The sequence below is a fragment of the Centropristis striata genome, chromosome 10 (assembly GCF_030273125.1).
Source record: "Centropristis striata isolate RG_2023a ecotype Rhode Island chromosome 10, C.striata_1.0, whole genome shotgun sequence".
In the NCBI taxonomy this organism is placed as follows: domain Eukaryota; kingdom Metazoa; phylum Chordata; class Actinopteri; order Perciformes; family Serranidae; genus Centropristis; species Centropristis striata.
This window is the reverse complement of record NC_081526.1, coordinates 9,471,016-9,492,082: the sequence shown is the minus strand read 5'-3', so window position 1 is coordinate 9,492,082 and position 21,067 is coordinate 9,471,016. Positions and strand designations below refer to the sequence as shown.

General features: G+C 35.2%; 3 protein-coding genes across 3 annotated transcripts; 1 reads left to right on the top strand and 2 right to left on the bottom strand.

Annotated features, from left to right (window-relative positions):
- Nucleotides 1–987: 987 nt before the first annotated feature.
- Nucleotides 988–3,452, bottom strand: LOC131978712 (plasma membrane ascorbate-dependent reductase CYBRD1). Its single transcript, XM_059342433.1, has 4 exons — nucleotides 3,165–3,452; nucleotides 1,934–2,142; nucleotides 1,474–1,628; nucleotides 988–1,356 (listed from the first exon to the last, which is right to left on the bottom strand). Exons 1-4 carry the CDS (start codon nucleotides 3,349–3,351, stop codon nucleotides 1,077–1,079), a joined length of 831 nt encoding a protein of 276 aa, XP_059198416.1. The 5' UTR covers nucleotides 3,352–3,452; the 3' UTR covers nucleotides 988–1,076.
- Nucleotides 3,453–3,983: 531 nt separating this feature from the next.
- Nucleotides 3,984–13,080, bottom strand: dcaf17 (ddb1 and cul4 associated factor 17). Its single transcript, XM_059343585.1, has 14 exons — nucleotides 12,521–13,080; nucleotides 11,164–11,267; nucleotides 10,811–10,901; nucleotides 10,579–10,715; nucleotides 10,406–10,484; nucleotides 10,003–10,092; nucleotides 9,808–9,915; nucleotides 9,031–9,133; nucleotides 8,759–8,901; nucleotides 6,420–6,529; nucleotides 6,156–6,243; nucleotides 5,020–5,103; nucleotides 4,395–4,550; nucleotides 3,984–4,301 (listed from the first exon to the last, which is right to left on the bottom strand). Exons 1-14 carry the CDS (start codon nucleotides 12,647–12,649, stop codon nucleotides 4,194–4,196), a joined length of 1,530 nt encoding a protein of 509 aa, XP_059199568.1. The 5' UTR covers nucleotides 12,650–13,080; the 3' UTR covers nucleotides 3,984–4,193.
- Nucleotides 12,598–20,885, top strand: mettl8 (methyltransferase 8, methylcytidine). The gene is made up of 10 exons (XM_059343587.1): nucleotides 12,598–12,743; nucleotides 15,140–15,296; nucleotides 16,000–16,091; nucleotides 16,184–16,548; nucleotides 16,996–17,045; nucleotides 18,264–18,324; nucleotides 19,011–19,150; nucleotides 19,496–19,602; nucleotides 20,048–20,113; nucleotides 20,529–20,885. The coding sequence occupies exons 2-10, from the start codon at nucleotides 15,145–15,147 to the stop codon at nucleotides 20,681–20,683; spliced, it is 1,188 nt and encodes a 395-aa protein (XP_059199570.1). The 5' UTR covers nucleotides 12,598–12,743; nucleotides 15,140–15,144; the 3' UTR covers nucleotides 20,684–20,885.
- The last annotated feature ends 182 nt before the right edge of the window (nucleotides 20,886–21,067 follow it).

Here is a 21,067-nt window from a genome sequence, read left to right as displayed (position 1 = left end):
TTAAAAGGAAAGTCAAAGTTTTAATTGGTTAAAAATATTAGGTTTTATATGTTTTTGTCAGTTCAAGAAAAACAAACTGTGAGCAACAAATTGCACAAAAAGACCCGATGTATCAAATATGATACAAATTAGAATTAATATATATGCAAATTCATATATATTATTTTTATTTGTCAGCAGGTTTTTTTTTTTTATTTAATTTTCTGGCAATTATTTCATGGTTCAGGCTTTATAGGGTTAAGGAATGTACAATATTATCTTTGAATGATTAACGCTCCACTCTTATTATCCTCTGTTATCCCAGACTCTATTTGTCTTTATGTGCAATACATACATTTGAATACTTTTATTTACTGCCATCATTGTCTAATATAACTGTTTGACAATACATTAATACTCACATTAACCACTGTCAACACTGCTAACTCTTATACTACTTAATCAGGGATACATTGCAATACCGTCACTTTAAGTCTTATGTTTATATTTTCCATTGCATTGCATTGTACTTGTACAATGACAACAAAGATGTCTTATTTTATGACATCAATATAGAACAATAACAGGATTTCATTATTGGTTAATGTTGCAGCCACAACAATCACAAATTATAATTTGTAATTTTATTGTATAATCTATTTTATGATTAGTTATGATTAGTTTCCTCTTCTCAGTACATCATTTTATAGGTATTCATGGAATGTAAAATGCTTGTTAGAAGTTGAAAATATTTATTGTAAAATATAGATAGGTTCTGAACATATTTCAAAAATCCCAATCATACAATAGAAAAGAATGATTGTTTGTAGTGTATATCAATAAAGTGCATTCCCACATTATCTAAATCTTGTTATAAAGCAGCATGATAAAGATCATTATTATTTACAGGCGGCTACAACAATAAATGTTGAGAAAACAACAACAAAATGCCAACAAAATGAAACTCTTCAAGGTGCAAAAGAGAAAGCTGTGCATGAAACAAGAATATATTTCTACATTTTGACTTTCTCTGATCAGTGGGTGTACATACATTCAACAGTGGAGACAGTATCCACTCTGAGTCAGTTATTTTGTAATCAGTCCTCCTGATCATCTAGTTTGTTACTCCTCCTCCTGACATCCCCACAGGTCTCAGCATCAGCCCCAGCAGACAGCTCAGACAGGGCCGGACCGACTTTGCTGTTGTCCTCACCTCCCCCATCGGTATGCAGAGTATGCAAGATCTGGTCACTTGGGCGTTTCCAAGACTTTCGAGTGGCAATCCAGAGGATAAGAGCTCCAAAAACCACCAGCAGGAGTCCCAAAACATTCACAAAAGTTGCTTCTGGGGGAGAGTCCTTGTACTTTGGGTTGCTCCTTTGTGATGAAAAACAAAAAAATAAAGTTATGCAAACTCTTAAGCAGAACACTAACATTATACACCTGGATGGTAGATCTTAATAAACTCTTAAAAGCCTTTTCTTTAATACTTACAGGCCAAAAATGAGTTTCTCAGTGATGCCCATGAGTGCCACAGCTATTACACTGGTAAAGAGGAAAAGACCGCTGTAGACATGAAACGGCATGAACGCTGCTCTCCAGGACACAGGTGTGATTGGTATCAAGTACATGCCAACTCCAAGAACAAGCTGCTCATTGAAGGAGAAAAAAAACATCCACTTATCAGATATTGTGCTAAATGAGACTGTTGTTCACAGTGACTGGGCATTAAAGGAAAGCCCAGAATAATATGTTTGTTTTTTTCAGTGTATACCTCTTTATTCTCTATATAATGTTTTTTTCATGGCTGGATGAGAAAGGTGCAGTGGTTTGAAACATGCAAAAATAAAGCTTATTTAGGTGTAGCAATATCACTACTGCAAAACAAAACCGGGAGCTTTTTTGTTCAATATCAATGAATTGAAATAATTAAGAATAAACAAAGTTAATTTACCTGCAGACAGTACAGTATCACAGCTGCCAGGCCCAGCCAGCTGTGCAGACTGTACATGTTGGGGATTTTTGCAGTATTGTGGAAGTCAAAAACAGCCACCATAGCAATGACAGCAAGGATGAAGGCGACTAAATTCAAGCCTGCATGGATGAACTTCATTATCAGTTTGCTGCACTGCCAGGTCCAGGGGAGTCTGTAGACAATGATGGCTGCAAGAGAAGGCAGCTATGATGCATATTATTGAATTAGGACACTATTAAACAAAGTTGTTTTCTTAAAAAGTAGGATTGTCTGCTGTTGCATTGTTTAAGTGAAGTTTTCATGTGTGACAGGTTAAGGTAAAGTATGTTATGAAAGGTGTAGTTGGTGGTCATTTCTTTAAGAAAGAAACTTTATATAAATTACTTTTTAGGTTCATGGTTCCTTGAGAGCAGTTTGCTGATGAAGATGTTTGGCGATTTTATCAGCCTAAACTCACATTTTACTTGTTTTCAGTGGTGGAATGTAAGTACATCGCTCAAGTACTTTGTCTAAGTAGGTCTACAAATTTGAGGAACTTGCACTTTACTCAAGCATTTTTATTTTCCACAACTTCATACTCCACTACATTTATTTGACACTTAGCTACTTTTCATATAAAAAAAAACCAAAACAACTTACATTATATGATGCATTACACTACTAACCTGGCTAGTAGCATAGACCTATAAAAGGATCAATAATTGGCTCCACATTTACAACTTCAACATTAAAACACTAGTGATGGAAACAGAATATTATAATATTCTATGACTATATAACAATCTGAAATTAGCTGTTCTGCATAGTGAGCACTGACATGTATGGTTACTCTTTTACATTTTGCATGCAGGGCTTTTACTTGCAATAGACAATTTTTAAACTATGGCAACTTTTGCACGAAGACTCAAGTGTTACATCACAGTTAATTTGACATTAAACTTCCCTTTTTGTGGTTGCTACACTGTACGACACCAGTTGAAAGTGAAACATTTCTAATGAGCAGTGCTTCAGTAGTGGGTCTAGTCCGTGGACGCTTTAATAATTAGGCTCCACACTGAGCAGTGACCCCCCCCCCCCCCCTGAGGTCCTTATAAAAGCAAGACTTGTGTAACTTCACGGAAGAATTCCTTCCAGTTGTTTACATTTCTTTAAAACAACACTCACATCCTTTTCGCCTTCCACACTTCTTAAAAAGAAAAAGTCATCTCACCTAGTCCCTGCAAGATAATAAATCCGATGACTATTAAGACCGGATGCCAGTTAAATTCAGCCAGTCCTCCATCCCAGGCTAACCCTTCTTTATAGTGGAGAACCCATCTCAGCACGAATATAATGGAGACAATCCCGATGGCGGCGGCTGCACACAGAGTGACCAGGAACTCTTTCCACTTCTCCATCGCAGTCAGTGTTGTTCAGCAGCAGCTCTGTGCGGCTTGACCGGAGCAGCTATCCTCACAACTACAACTTCAAGTGGTGGCGAGTCTGTCGAGGAGGGACTTCAGTCACATGACCCAGGGCTGTGCAAATGTTTGCAGGAAACACGTTTTGTAATTTTCAGAAGAGAGAGAGAGAGAGTAGAGCGTCTTTGCGCTGTCTCATTCTGGCTGACAAACATGTGTGATGATTCATGGCTACACATGCTCTTTTAATAGAACTTTTGAGTAACACACTGGTTCGTTTGAGAATCGTTTCAGTGGTGGATTAAGTGCTTAGAGCTTAAGTTAAAGTAGTAATACCACAGTGCATTTATGTGAAGCACCATAATTATATTTAGAGTACCAAAATTAAAGAATAATTACTCACAAGGTACCTAAAATACAAACTATCCAAGCATTTGTCACATCTGAATTGTTACTGTGAAAAATAAAGGTTGCAGAAGTCCTTTATACCTGCAACAATCATAGTATATGGTCACTTTGTTTATTTTACCATTTGTTTTGTTAAGCATTAAGTCGATAATGCACAATTTTGATGACATTACATGGAAGCAGCATTAAAAAATTGTATGGACATGATAGAAACAGAAAGAGGCAGAAATGCAGAGTAACTTGGAAAAATTTATGATTTTATTTTAAAAGAATGAGTGTAAAAACTGTTCATCAAAGGTGTGAGCCTGAACATGCCACAACCGTGATTATCAAATGTAATTTACACAAACTTATGTTAGTGATACATATGTGCTGTACAAAAACCCAAGTTGGAAACAAATATTTACATAATCTTAAGAAGTAACCGCCACTTATTTCCTGGCAGCGGTGAGTTTGTAAACATGGCAGCAGAAGTTGGAGTTCTTTTGTTCAATGTGAACAATTGTGTCTTTGTCAAAGAAAAGCTCATGTCGATAAGTCTGAAACAGAAACAAAGGAAAAGAGAGAGCGCACATTAATTCACATGCAGACTCACATACACACTTGAGCTTCAGTAGTGTCAGGTAGCTCACCTCGTCCCACGGTTCAACCAGGTCGACCGTCCGCAGTAACCGCCCGCTCTGGTTGTCATGCAGCTGGATGTGGGCTCTGCCTTCTCCCTCCTCACCGTTCGTTACCACCACTACCAAAAGGTCCAGCTCATCTTCATATTCCACCATACGGAAAGTCTGTAAAATTCAAAGCCTCATTGGTGTGAAACCCTATGTACATATAAAGGATGTACATCTAAGCTTCATATCCTGCATCTTATTGGCAAGATGGCGAGATGAACTTTGCCTTGCCTCATAAATGTTTAATAGATAGCACCGTTAGGGCTGGCCAATTAAATACATTTCTAATTACGAGTTTGGCTTCCAATGATTATGCAAACAGGATTATTGTGCCATATTCCATTTAGCTATTATGCTCTTGTTCCGACTTGTGTTATAAATCCAGTGCGCCCACATTAAAAGATACGTTAGACTGAATTTGCTTCCTGGCTTCCAAAGACAGTATAAGTTTATAGCACTTACACTTTGTTTAACCATATTATGTCCTTAGACCCTACTGTGTGCTACAACTTCTTTCACCCAACACGATAAGTATTTTCTTTGCAGAGATATTGGATCAATAAAAAAGAAAAGCATTATCACTTACCTCATGATCTGGGTCATCATCCAGCTGATGAAATCTTTTCTTCACTGTGCGGCCTGACGAGGTGACGGTGAGTTGTGAGGTTGGCTGCAATAGATGGAAATCAGAAACAATAAACTTCGACTGCACCTAGACTGATTAATATCATAGTGCACATGTGATACATACAGGTGCATCTCAATACATTAGAACATGGGTCTCAAACTCACGGCCTGTGGGCCAATTGCAGCCCTTGTGACAATATTTTGTGACCCCCACCTTGATATGAAAGTTTAATGTGAGTTTTATATGAATGGCACTTTACCTTGTTGTGTGTGGAAGGTCCCTTTAATTACTTTTTTTGGGTAATTTTGTGTCTTTTATTGGTATTTTTGTGTCTTTTTTAAATAATTGTGTCTTTTTAAATAATTTTGTGTCTTTTTTTAAAATCATTTTGTGTCTTTTTTAACCATTTTGTGTCTTTTTGGGTAATTCTGTGTATTTTTTGGTCATTTTGTGTCTTTATTGGGTCATTTTGTGTCTTTTTTTAAATCATTTTGTGTATTTTTTGGTAATTCTGTGTATTTTTCAGTCATGTGTCTTTTTTTGTAATTATGGTGTCTTTTTTGGTCATTGTGTCTTTTTTTTTTTTTTTGTAATTTTGTCTTTTTTTTGTCATTTTTTTTGGTCATTTTGACCAAAGGGCCCCCAGGTAATTTGAGTTTGAGACCCCTGCATTAGAATATGATGGAAAAGTCCATTTCCAGTAGTTCAAGTCAAACAGCCCCAACCAAGTGTTGAGTCATATGGATGGACATACTTTTCAGAGGCAAACATTTCCATGTTAAACATACTTTTAAAAATTGGTCTTTTGTAATATTACTTTTTTTTTTGAGACACTGAATTTTAGGTCTTCATTAAATGTAAGCCATAATCATTATAATTAGAAGAAATTAAATAAATGAAGACATGAAATGTTTTATTTTGTGTGTAATGGATCTATATTATGTGTGATTTCCACTTTTTGAAATGAATTACTGACATAAATAAACTTTTATATGATATTCTAATTTATTGAGATGCACCTGTACATGAGGCTGATAATGATCAAGGTAGTGAGTCTGTAGTGAGTAGAGCACACAGTAGGAAATTACACTTACATTGTTGTTTCGATGAGTTGTCATAGAGAATTCCTCAACTACCTTTGATGGTAAACCAATGTTCAGTTCCATGAGGATCTTTAGTACACTTGGAGGAAAAATAATATTTTGAAACATGCCCAGTACAAGATAATGTGTAGCAAAGAATTAAAATATTTTAAGTATTTCGGCTTTAATTCTTTATTCAATAGGAATGTCTCAGGATTCCTTTGTTTTTCTGTCCACATCATAAACATTTTGCCAATGTTTGACTGCAGTACTCACTTTATGGTGGCAGGTCCAAAATGAATGATTCTTCCCGAGTCGTCAGGGTGGAAGAAGATCCCGTCACTCTCTAGAGAGCAGCAGTTCATGTTTTGTATTCCATTTGTTGCCTAATGTCATGAAATGAAAGCATTATTATTCATATAGATAAGAGCACACTGTACCATGAGCATATAACTATAACCAGGCTTCCTCTGGCAGCACTTGAAATTTTTTTTTTTTTTTTAAAAAGCAAGAAAATCTAGCAGATGAGTCAAATATAAGCTTCTTCTTTACTTAGAACCTACTGACGACTGAGTTGTTTTGTGATGTGCAACTGGATTTGTGCACTTGAGAGTCTGCAAAGCATGTTATTTAAGTGATACTCCACTCAAACTCTATTTAGTTCAGTTTAACCCCTGTAGACTTAAGAGGTGGTTGTGTAAAATGCTGCATGTGGTGCAGCTTAAGAGTTTTAAGGAGAGTTATAGTGCTGTTTGATACTTTGACAAATTTAAGGCGGAGCATCAGTTTTAATTAAGTTTCCACTAATGATGTGTCAACCTAATTTTTAAAATAATCAGTCCCACCATATTTATTGGGCAATCAAAACCACAATTTCCTGTGTTTTGGAAACTGTGGCAGCTTAAATGGGATTTTATGTTTTTGCATTTTGCAACATTCTGCAGCCACAGTTGATGGCGCGTGTCTCTGATAAGAAACAAATGTAAGCAGTGTCACCAGTGGGAAAAAATCTGGAACAATCTTGAAAATAAATACAGTAAAGCTTGAAATACACATTGAGTAAAACAACTCGTGATTACATGTTTGGTTTTGTCCTGCTCTGTCCGGCAGCTGAACAAAAAGACTGTCACAAACATCTGTGGACCTTCTTATTTTGGCACTTTCAATAGGCTCGGGCCAATTTGGTCTAACACAGAACAAGATTAGGATATTCAGCCGTCACAGCCAAGCATACACTACATTTTGTAGTCGGATTTATAAAATCATTGTTGAAACATAATGTTCTCTATACAACCCTCAGAACCACTAGATGTTGCACTAGAGTACCAGCATCCCAGACCACAACAAATGGGTCCATTGGACACACACATGCATCAGGAGTTATGCACAAAAATGCACACGCTTACAACAAGGGCTGGGTGATATTACCTTAGATCAATATCAAGATTAATTTGACCTTGATTACGATTAATGAACAATTATTTTCTTTTTCTTTTTTCCCCTCATACTTCAATGATATGGTGTCCACTGTGAATACATTGAATTATTAAAGCTGGGATACTTTATCTGAGTGCACATCTTTGTGATATACACACACGCATGAACTATTTTGAGGTTATTTATTGAATATTTCAAACTGAAATCAGAGCATCACTTGAAATAAAAATGTTACATTTTAGTTTTAAAGTAGAAATCAATGTCTCTAAAACAGTAGAAAATAAATAATAATCTTCCCCAATTAATCTTCCCTAAAGCCAAAATGTGTCCAAACGAGGGAAATGGCATTTTTCTTGGTTACAAGCCGCTTGAGTTCTTCAGTTGGCTCTGTGTTTGAGTCACTTTGCCTCGAAAATTATCGGTAGACGATATATCGGGCCGATATTTGCGTTTTTTTAACTGTATCGTCATCGGCCGACACGTGCATGCGTTCCGCGATCAATTAGCCCATTTCACTGAGCCAACACCAGGCAAGGCTCAGTGCAACATCTGCCATTCTCTGGTGAGCTGCTGCTGATACCGGAAAAAAGAAAAACATCAAATATGTGGACTCATCTGAGGCGCCACCACCTCGAGGCCTAGAACAACATACACATTGTTTGCTATCCAACTGTTAATATGTTTTGTTTGTTTTGTTAATAAATGTTCCTTTTTCTGTTTACATTGAGACTTGTGTAACATTTGTTATCATTGTGTAATTTTTATGATGTAAATGGAGGGAGAAAAGGCAATATCGGCTTCAAGAATCGGCCCAAAAAAATCTGCAGCACATATCGGGGATCGGTTAAGACTGATGTCAAAATAATCGGTATCGGCATTAAAAAACCCGTATCGGTCGACCACTATCGAAAATAATCGAAATAATCATCCTGGGCAAGATAACGACGGTGAGAGGTTCTGAATGTCGGTTTCAATTAATTTTCCATTAATTGCTCAGCCCTGCTTACAACCTGTCTATCAAATCAAAGATTAAGTAAGCTCGGTGCACTAAACACACTGAAGGAGCTTAACTTAATTCTCTTATCTGCTCAGGACGCCATTACTCTACTACATCTTTACAGAGCAAGTAATTGTTTACAGCTATATTTATATTTAAAGTATTATTTATAGAGCTTTACCATAGTGCTGTCCTTGAGTGAACAGATGTGGTGAGTGCCCTTGTGTCTTTTATGCGGTGGTGTGTAGATGTAGTGCCACGGGAAGCCTCCGATTTGGACGGCGTTATCAGCACATGACACCTCGAAAAGAATTGGAGGACAACCTACACAATAAGAGCAAAAGACAGAAACAATTTTTAAAAAATGAATTTACTCTGGAATAAAAACATTCCTGCTCAAAAGTTGGTCTGCTTAAATCTGTATTTACTAACTTGACTTAAAAACAGACTCACATGTTATCTGGATATTTACTGGGATACCAAACGGAACATCTCCCACCGTTTTGCCTCCAAGAAGTGAACTCTGCTTTCCAAGTTCCAACTTCTCTGTCAAGTTCTGAAAACAAAGAAAACTTTCATAGGATCCACAAAACTGTAAGCGTCAAACTGCGCCACATGGATGGGAAAACATTGAATATGCAAATATTTCCACACAATTTTAAAACAAAATTTGCAATGTTTGAAAATCAGATTGAAAAAAGGCTTAACAGCAGTGGTGGAATGTAACTAAGTACATTTACTCAAGTACTGTCCTTAAGTACAATTTTAAGGTACTTGTACTTTAATTGAGTATTTCCATTTAATGTAATATACTTCTAATTCACTACATTAAGGCAAATATTGTACTTTTTAACTCCACTACATTTAGCTAACAGCTTTAGTTACTTTTGACATGGAAATCATGATCAATTTAATGTGATCAGATGTTTTTTTTACTTAAACATGACAATATATTAGGAGTTAAAATGAGCCCTTTCTTAAGGAATAAATGCTGCTTACACAAATCCATCAACTCAAATAATCTAATCAGATATTCAGAATATATTTAACAATCGGAGTGGGTTCATTCTGCATAATGAGTACTTTTACTTTTGATACTTTTGTTCTTTTACTTAAGTAAGTTTTGAATGCAGGAGTTATTTCACAGTGTGGTATTAGTACTTTTACTTTCCACCACTGCTTAACAGTGTGCTGGAAACTCTTTCTTGATTAAAAAAAATAAATACATACCCTTTGGACAATGTGCTCAAAGCTGTACAGCTTCACTGACTTGTTGCTGTAGGACACCACCAGGACACCTTGAGAGAGAACAACATCGGTAACACCATTTCCAAATACCTGAAAAAAAGATTTACATTTCAATGACAACACATCACTCTTACACTTCTTGAAAAAAATGAATAAACTACAAGCAAATCTGCATACCCGTTTGTTGATCTCCAAAATGCCCACAATTTGTAAGGGGAAGACATGAAAGATGGCCAGATGCATCACTGTATTCTGAGTGATACCTGCCTGTGAATTAAAATAAATAAATAAAATTATTTCATCTATTTTCAACATCCTTTCCAGGTAAAAGTAGCAAAAATAAATAGTTAATCAATCTTATAGTCGACACAGAACAAATTAATGGGAAATGTAATATGTATAGTTTTGGGGGTTTTGGACAAAACAAGTCTATTTTTCTACATTTATGCATTGTGCCTATATGAATTCATGACCTGCAGAAAATCTATGTACAGCAAGATCCAAGTTTTTATTACCCTTTTAAAAAGTGCACTGTTACTATTCAATAAAGCAGGAAGCTTGGATAAAGTAACTGACTGACCTGTCGTTCCAAAGATGTTTCTTTGTTTTGAACAGATTTGATATAAAGTATCTCTTGAGAAACATCCCAGCCAAGATACCTACCAAAAAAGCAACATTAAGTTAAAATGTTTTTAAATTAAAAACACATTAATCTCCACTTTAAGAACAGATAACTCAAAGCCTTGACAATACCTGAATTTATGGTTTGAAGAGAGGTAAACTTTCTGCAGCTCTTCGCCCGTTTCAGCTGAAAGGCGATACAGCCAGTTATCAGCTGTCAGAGCCAAGAGGCAGGCTTTATGATCAGAGGGGGAGGCCAATGTGTTCTCCTGTCAACAGAACACATGAAACCACAAAATATAAACCTGGAACGTCAAAATCTGGTCATTGAAAATTCAGCGTTAATCCAAAAAAGTTTACTTACAAGTGGGCTCTGGCACAGCAAGGCCTCTTTAAATTTCTCCAATTTCGATCTCTTAGGCAGTTTGTACAGAACTTGAGGTTCTGAATGGACACTGAAACCAGAAAAGTTAATCATTGTGAGTCATATATTAAAACTTTTTATGCGGTTGTCAGTGTGCAACACACTTTTACACATGCCTCATGACTGAGTTGCACACAGGGTTTTTTACACTTTAGCAGTGGTCAAAAAGCGCTATATGTGCAGTCCATTTACCAAAGATGCTGTCATTTATCTGTAGCTCTAAGGTGTTATTCTGTATTGCATGTGGGCTGAAGTAAAGAAAAAAATAACTCAAGTTAATTATTCATACTCACCAGCTGTAGCAGTTCTGGTAGTTTTCAAAGTACATTTTACCATTCCCATATGTTATTGTGGATTTTGAGGTCTTGCTCCAAGTTTTAATGAAATACCTGTTGTCCTAAAATGGAACAATAATAGAGAAGATAATATATAAGCAGTGGTGAAATGTAACTGTGTACATTTGGTCAAGTACAAATGCAAGGTACTTGTACTTTACTTGAATATTCTCATTTTCTTCTCACTTAATACTTCTACTCCTCTACTCCACTTCATTTTAGAGGTATATATTGTACTTTTCACTCCACTACATTTAGCTGGCAGCTGTTACTTTCAGGTCAAAATTTAATATAGAAAACATGATTCATTAAAAACAATTAGACATTTCTTTTTAATTAAACTCATAACAGCATGCTTACATAAATGCATCACAAATAATAATACAATATATTTTTTGGAATATATAAAACTAATTAGGGCTATTCTGCACAACTAGGAATTTTGATACTTTAAGTACATTTTGATGCTGATACTTTTGAAGTGGAGTAGTTTAACAGTGTATAAGTATTTTATCTTAAGTAAGGGGTCTGAATACTTTCATTGAACACTGACTGAAACCAAAAAGCTATAGTGAACATACAGTTATTGAAAATGGTTTTCTTGATAATAACCAAAATCATAATCAAGAAAACCATTGAAAATGGCTAGATATCAGCTCTTAAATTACCGCTTAAAGAGGTTCTACCTTTAACTGGTACTTCTTTCTTAGATGCAATCAACCTGTGATTATTAACAGGCTATGTGCCACAATCCTTTAAAGTAGCTGTAATTAAACCTTTTCTTAAAAGGGTTAATTTAGATCCTGGTGTTTTAGCAAAATATAGACCAATATCTGACCTCCCCTTCCTCTCTAAGATCCTGGAGAAAGCAGTCGCAAATCAGCTTTGTGAATTTCTAGAACACAATAGTTTATATGAGGACTTTCAGTCAGGATTTAGAACTCATCATAGCACAGAAACAGCACTGGTAAAAATTACAATGACCTTTTAATTTCTTCGGACTAAGGACTTGTCTCTGTCCTTGTCTTGCTAGATCTGAGTGCTGCATTTGATACAATTGACCATCGTATCCTATTACAGGGACTGGAACGTGTAATTATTATTATTAGATGATGTGATTTGTAATTTTGGGCTATATAAATAAAAATTGACTTGACTTAAATTAAACTCATATGAGCCATTTTGTTTTTATCATTATATTTGTCCAAACAAATGTACCTTCAGTTGTACCAAGCAATAAAATGAACAAGAAGAAAACAATGGTGGTCTAATATTTTTTTCCATGACTGTATAAAGGCGTCATGTCTTCCATTACCTGGAGGATGATACCTCTAAGGACCTTCATATTGTATCTGAGCAGAGTCCCAGCATCCCTGATTCCTCTGCTCCTCTGACTCAACAGCTCAGCGGCGTTTACGGCTCTGTTCCTCCGGGAGGGCGCCATCAGCAGGTGGCTCTGGTTTCTACAGGAGGACTGTGTGGTAGCATGGCAGGGGACAACAACCTGAGCTGACCCCCAGGATCACAGGCAGAGCCAGGTAAGAGCGGCGCAGTTTCCCAGTCCGAGATAGCGACCAGGTGAGACCCGCTCACTGAGCCAGGTACCACCTCCCGGTAGCCATAGAGATATACTGTCAGCTATCACTAAAGTTAACAGCTAAGTTACCTGAGGAGCTAACGAAGTCAGCATTGCTAAATTAACGTTGCCTCGATGTCTTCTTCACTCTACTACACTTGACTTGGACCTTCGTTATGTACGGCCAAGGGTTAATTTAACTTGTTTGTTAGTTAGTTAAACAGAGAAGTGATTGCGGCAGTTTAAAAAATTCGCATCCGTTAACTGCCAATGCTAGCTGCCCTTTCCCGCTCCATATTTGTAGTCTTAACCTGGGACTTCTTCTTCTTCTTCTTTTGAGTTTTATTGTCGGTTTGCATTACCGCCACCTACTGGACTACTGGAGTGTGGAGCAGTAGATTGACAGGAAATCAAGGTGAGAAAATAATAATAATACTGATAAAAAATAAAATAAATAAAGTAGTAATAATAATAATAATAATAATAAAAAAATAAGATAAATAAATGATTTAACGGGAAAATTGGGAAACAATAGTGTAAATAATAGCATTTTACAATACAAATGTAAATGATTAAATACATAACTAAATTCTCTCTAAAAGTACTGTTTCCATCAGGTAATTAAATAGGGGCTTGTTTTCTTTTCGCATGATTTTTTCCCAAGAAGACTTTCCAGGGTGTTACTGTGTTTCCCATCCTCTAGAAGTCTCTTTCTTTCAGCATTGTATATTTGTAGTCTTAACCTGAGACTTCTTCTTCTACTGAAGGAATTGAGGCACCATCTTGGATCAGTATCGCCCCCTGTCGGCCCTTGGTATATTGGCCAGTATGTGTAAACCACCCACAACATTTAGTTGTATGGAGTTAGATTTGTGCCAAAATGTTCAGATAACACTCTTTCAAATAAAAATAAATATATATATATATATATAAATCAAAATTTTAAACAAAAAATAAATAAAGTCAAAGACAAAATTCAAAACTTGCAATCAAATTATTTGTGTAATTGCACTTACTTAAGTAAAAGTACTAATATCAAACTGTGAAATGACTACACTACAAGTAAAAGTCAGTAAGTCTGCATTTAAAACTTACTTAAGTAAAAGTACAAAAGTACCAGCATCAAAATGTACTTAAACAAAAGTCAACATCAAAGTAAAAATACTTGTTATGCAGAATGGACCCACTTATGTTGTTGTACTAGATATTCCAATTATATTATTGGATTATAATTGATGCATTTAAATTATCTCAAGGTAGAGCTCATTTTAACTTCTTAATATACTGGTATGAGATTTAATTTTAAGAAAATGTCTTTAAAAATCACTTTAAATTTATGATGTTTTTTAATGTTAAATCTTAACCTGAAAAGTAACTAAAGCTGGCAGCTAAATGTAGTGGAGTAAAAAGTGCAATAGTTGCCTCAAAATATAGTGAAGTAGAAGTATAAAGTTACATAAAATGGAAATACTCAAGTAAAGTACAAGTCCTTCAAAATTGTACTTAAGTACCGTACTTGAGTAAATGTACTTAGTTACATTCCACCACTGTATATCACCTTAAGTAGACTAGCTTTAGGTTTGGAAAAACAATCTTTTTTCCCCTTTAACAATCTGACAGAGTAGGCTTAGGTTTAATTTAAGAGCTGATATCTTGCCATGTTCCATGGTTTTCTTCATAATAACCAAAATCATTATCAAGAAAACCATGGAAATGGCTACATATCAGCTCTTATATTAAACTCTTATGAGCTATTTTTGTTGCTATCATTACATTTTTCCCAACAAATGTACATTTAGTTGTACCCATAGTTGTACCAGCCATAAAAATGGACAGAAAGAAGAAATTGAAGAAAAGAAGGGTGTTTTTTTCCATGACTGTATATAGATTGATATAAAAAAAATCCTCTGTTGACACCAGTGTACAAAATACATACATATAAATAATTCAAGGACATTAATATTAATATAACTGTATTTTTTAACAGCAACTGTTTAGGTCATTGTATATGGGGCAGTGAAATACAAAATTTAATTTGTCTCCATGTAAGGTTTAATAGAGCACACAGGGACATCTGTCTCGTCTTTAAATTCTATTTATATTATTTATATATGGTTCTGTGTGTTTTTTTGCTTAATATACTTATATTCAACTGTAACTTGTTCCTGAAAATGAAATAAAAGTAATAAAGACTAAATAAAAAGAGGCTGATGATAATATCTTGCAGCAAAATATTGCTACAAGAGTAAAACACTTATTTTGTTTGCAAAAGCACCAGCTCCCATGAGCCGTATTATCCAAAGGTGCACTGTGAAAGTATTGTAAAATACATTTCTCTCTCTTCCTGCATTTTTACAGGGAAGATGCATAAGCTGCGGAGCTTCTCTGTGGCCAAATTGGCTCAAGTGTTCAGCAGATTGTCCTCAAGACCAAAGAGCACAGGAGAGAGACCTTCAGCTCCGCTGGGTTCACGGATTCTGACCAGTCCTGATGACATCTTCAAGCACAACATGTGGTCAGTGATGTACAGGAGGAAGACTTTAACTTGTCACTGATCTCTATGTGGTCAGATTACAGAATCTGTGTGTTTACTTTTAACAACACTGAGCTAAAATTTAGGGTTATAGTTCAGAGCTTTCTGATCAACTTTAAAAAACAACAGTTAATGTACATGTTACAGTTTTATATTTGTGAGTTACTATAGTTCAGCAGATGTATTAATCCTCATGAGTCAGTGAAATCATTACTTCTTCATGACGTCACAACATAAAAAACGTGGCAACGCCGTCACCTTCAAACAGAGGTAAAACAGAGATAAGGTCAAATATATTTAGTATAAAAATATAGAACTTATGTTATATTTGCAACCTGTAAACACATTTGCAACATTTAAACCTCATTAAGCATAATTGTTTCGAAAGGGGAAAAAAAACATAATTTTCAAAATCTGATTTTTAATGTTTGTTGTTTTTTGGTTTCTTTTGGGTTCAAAATGTTAATCCAGTAAGTCAAAGTGAAAAAATAATTATCAGGTTACATAAATGAGATTGTGCAAAAAGTTAAAGTATGAAAGCAATGTTAAATATGATAAATGTGTTAAATATGCATGTTACACTTTTTTTTCCCAAGTGGCAGAATGAAAAGTATTTAAAAAATGGACAAAATAGCCCAAGACTCTAAAGGGTTAACAATTGTTTTTGTAATGCTTAATATTTTAGGGACCATGTGCAATGGACAGAAGAGGATAAAGAAAATGCACGGCAGATGGCAAAAGAAAATTCCTGTATACAAATTCCTTTCGAGGAACAAGGCAAGAACTTATTCCTGCATAAAAAATCCTACAAGTTAGCTTTGATTAGGTTAACATTTGTAAAAATATATAACTAAATGTTCTCCATACAGGTAAATTTGACACCGAGGCGTGCCAATACTGGGACAAGTTTTATGAGATGCACCAGGATAAATTCTTTAAAAATCGCAAGTGGCTGTTTTTAGAGTTCCCTGAGCTGCTTTCTTCAGGTGCAAAAAGCCAGATCACAAACAGGAGTCTGGATGATCAGCAGGCATCCAATCATCAACCAGCCGTGTCCAGCACAGACACAGAGACCAGACACCGGCAACACAACGGCCCCACAAACCATCACAGATGTACAGAAACCTGCAATCATCAGACAGAGTCCTGTCAAAGAGCAGCACAAGAAACGAATGACGCCACTGCCATACAGACTACTTTCCCTGGGCAGCATGCATCTTTCAGGATCTTGGAGGTTTTTATAACTCACATGTATTGATTATAATTGTGATCTAATAAATATATACCTACTGGCCACTTAATTAGGTACACCTTTACAGTGGGAAGCAATCCAATACAACAGCTCTACTCTGAATTCTACTTTTCTACGAATCTTAAAATGTTTCATTTTTTTCAGTTGTTTCTAATATTCTGCCGCTCTCACGTTTGCAAATAGTGTGGCCATAGTATCTACCACTGAAAACTTTAAATGTATTTAAATGTTATCTCCACAGTGTCTATCAAAACTGAGCATTATTGTCTTTTATAAAGGCAGAGATGTTGTATAGGATCAGAATCGATTGTACAAATGTAGTTAATAAAGCAGCAGGTGTAAATTAAATGTAGCAGGCGGTAAATTGATATACAGAAATCACTTACAAATAAATTACAAATACTAAAAAATTTTTATTTTTCTCCACAGGTTGGATGCGGGGTGGGTAACAGTGTATTTCCCATCGTTAATTCCATAAAGTGAGTAAATAATTGAGTTTTTTCCATATATTCCATATAATTTAACCATATCATCAATGTACTGTAGATTAACACTGACTACTTTTGAGACAGTTTTAAAGAGATAGTTGAAACATTTGATAGGCCGAATTTGAAACACGAGCCCCCAAAAATTTCAAAGTCAAAAATAGATGGTGCATTAATGAATGTGTGATGAAACAATACTTCTGACCAGGCCTTTTTCCACAGCAGACATGTTTATTTGTCACTCATCAAAAAGCACAGATGTTACTGATAACATTAACAATGGCTTTGTTCTCATTAGGTGTCTCAGTAAGCCATGATAGTGTGAAAGTGAGCCAGAAGCACACTACCAGGACCCTGACCCTTTTCTCCACATGTTCTTCTTTTTCCACTGTGACATGTCAAAATGTCTTCTGAGAAAAGGGTTCTTTTGTGCTCCTTAAGACAAGTGTTCCTGGAGGGTGGCCCTGAAATTGCTTACCGGTAATTTATTGGGATAGCTGGCTGTAAGGGCCAATACAGGCCAGTTCAGCAATAATAATTTAAGTTAAAAACAGTTAAAAAATTAATGATGATAATTTCAAGTCAAATTTAACATTAGCAGTGTAGCCAGTTAACCTTGTGAGGCCTAAAACGCCTGGAAAAAATGCCTGTAAAACCTCTGGGCAATTTTAAAATAACCCCCTAAAACCTGAAGTTTTTCTGGAAATTCAACAGAAGTGTCCCACTAAATAATAGATTTTTCAGACTCTGTAGCAGATAGAAATGAAATTCAAAAAGAATTTGAGAGCTTATACCTGTGACTTTCATGAGAAGTTGAGTTTATTTGTCCAAACCTTCAATAAAGTTTTTTAAAAAATCAATGTGTTGCATTACGACACTCCCACATGTATTCTGATGCATTTCATTGGCCAAGAGACCGAAAATAGGTGGAAAAAAACCTACAAATACTACAAAACAACATATCTGCTTTCCCAGCTTTAATGGGTTAACACCTTTTCCTTGCTGTTTCTGAAATAGCCTGTGTTTTTATTTTTCCAGGAAGGTAGAGATGGCATTTGTACAATTTTGCAATAGGATATAATAAACTAAACTCTACTACTCTACTAAAATCTCACCTTCAGTATATGATCCTAATGAGAGCTCCATTAAAGGTGCAGTTGTAATGTTTTTGTAATGAGTGAAGGGTTGTTAATGGGCTGTTCTGTTTTACAGAGAAAGGGACGCATTTCTATACTGTTGTGATTTCTCTTCGTGTGCCATTCAGCTGGTCAAGGTAAGATTTTCTAAAGCATTGTGGTTAATATATTTATCTAAAGCAAAACTGACTGATATAATTTATATTACAAAAACAGCCAAAGCTACATAAAGTCAGACATGTAGGGCTGGGCGATATATCGATATAAAAAATATATCAATATATTTTTTAATGTGATATGGAATTAGACCGTATATCGCATATACAAATATAGTTAAAAAAATGTTTATATATATAAATGCTGCCCTTACTAGGGTTTGTCATATTTAGTTATTTTGTAATGTTCGTTATTCATTTCTCATATCAATATATTTATTTCAGAAAAAGATCGGCCTATTTTACTTCATAGGCTATTTTTATTTAAGACATGTTTTTATTTAAATGTTCACTTTATGGAGCTTTGATTTTTTTTTTTTTAAAGTTACTCCTGTTGTTATACAGTATTTATGTCCACTTAAATAAACAGTTTCAATTAAACTACTTGTGACATGTCATATTTGACTTTGACTGAACATTTGCTCTCACTTTGCAATAAAATATCAGGATATATATCGTATATCGATATTCAGCCTAAATATATCGTGATATGACTTTTGGTCCATATCGCCCAGCCCTAACATGTAGACAGTGTGTCGACGGTATTTACTAGGCATGTAATTTGAGTCACAGTTTGGGATCCATCCTACTTTATTTTCCTCATATAGGACCATCCAGACTACAATGACTCTGTGTGTCATGCCTTTGTCCATGACATTTGTGAAGAGATGGCCTCCTTTCCCTTCCCCCCTCAGAGCCTGGATGTTATTCTGGCAGTCTTTGTGCTCTCCTCTATTCATCCCGAGCGGTAGGTGAAGGTTAAACGAGAAAGGAGAGTCTTCTATCTTCTCTCACCTGCCAGACCCCTCTGTGGACCTCTATAACACCCCCGACCCACCTTCGCTTTCCCCAGACTTTGCCTTTGTGTTATTATAAAACCCAATTATAATTCTCATTGTATTATGTCTCTGAGTACACTATATTAACTGTACAGTGGTTTGCTACTATGAACAATAAGGCATCTGGGATTGTAATGCTTTACGTGATTAGCTCTTTGTTAATGAATGTATTCCCATATAGCATTTATTTTGTCCATTAACTGCAATCCTGTTGCATAACAAAATTGTTCCATTAATTGACATTTCATTGACAGAATGCAAGGAGTTGTGAATCGACTATCTAAATACCTGAAACATGGAGGGATTTTTCTCTTCCGTGATTACGGGAGATACGACTTCTCACAACTCAGGTTTAAGAAGGGTGAGCCTCTAAATAGCAGCACACACCTGAACATTATCATGGTTATATTATGGTTATATTATGGTCATTATCACGCACAATATATCTGTATTTATTACATGCCATGTCATCTGCTCTGTACCTGCTTTATTCCACTTTATTTTTTATTTTATATTGTTATATTTATAGTCATATTTATATTATATGTTGTTATTGTTACCTATTTTGTCCATTGTTTTTCTTATATTATCCTATATTTCAGTTGTTTTTGTAACTTGGAGCATTCTGGAACAAGAATTTTCTTTGGGATTAATAAAGTTTTATCTTATCTTAACACAGACATTTTTATCCACTTTACCTAACATGTTGTAGTTTATGGATACCCTTCTGTTTATGTGTGGAGTTAAAAAAAAAAAAAAAGTAATATATTTCATCTTTATTTTAACCTTTTATCTCTTTCAACCAGGGCGATGTTTATCAGAGAATTTCTACACACGTGGAGACGGAACCTGTGCGTACTTTTTCACTAAAGGTATTTCTGAACTATAATATTCTTCATTTTCTTGGAAGTAACAAAGATACATTTAGTAAATAGTATCTGACAGGCCTTCAGTTACCATTAAGGACACTGGGGTCATGTGCCTTTGGTATTTGGGGGCACTGGAATATAGGGTGACATGGTATATTTAAGCTTAACTATTTTTATGCTAGTGAATTAAGAAATTGTCATTTATTTTACCTACCAGAATTGTACTCCTGCCAGGAAGTGTTAAAACATAATTTAGACCAAAATGGTGGGAAATTAAATCAAGCTTAAAAACTAAATTAGTCAAGTAATTTTGTAATCCAATTACTTAAACAATATGTGACTTTGTTTCCTTTTTGGTGTCTGGATAATTTTTTTCGTTACTTGTTACTGACTGTTAATATATATATTTTTTTTACAGATGAGGTACATGATTTATTTTCCAATGCTGGACTGGAGGAAATTCAGAATCTAGAGGACAGACGGCTCCAAGTGAACAGAGGGAAGAAAGTTGCAATGCACCGAGTTTGGATGCAGAGCAAGTACAGGAAATCATATTCACCTTCGCCATCTTAACACGCCACCATGCACAGCATTATTTGGAGCTATATGGATTTTTCATACTTTGCTGTTTATGCATTAAAAACTGAAAAACTGTTGTTTTTTAACTGTAGGTGTGTGTTTACAACAACAAAACTGTATGTAATAAACGTACAAAACATATTGTCAAAGAAAACAGTGTATCCTTTGAAAGTATGAATCATACCATTTACTTTGATATATGACACCTCTAGGATAAGCAAATTGTAGTATCCATCATCCTTTGCAATCACTGCTTACTATATTAATAATGAGGAAGGTGCCGCAATCCATATATTGTTAGAGGTAAGGAAAAGATTTAAAAATTCTGCATGAAATAAATAAAAAATGACAAGAGAACAAAGTGAGTTACAGAGCATG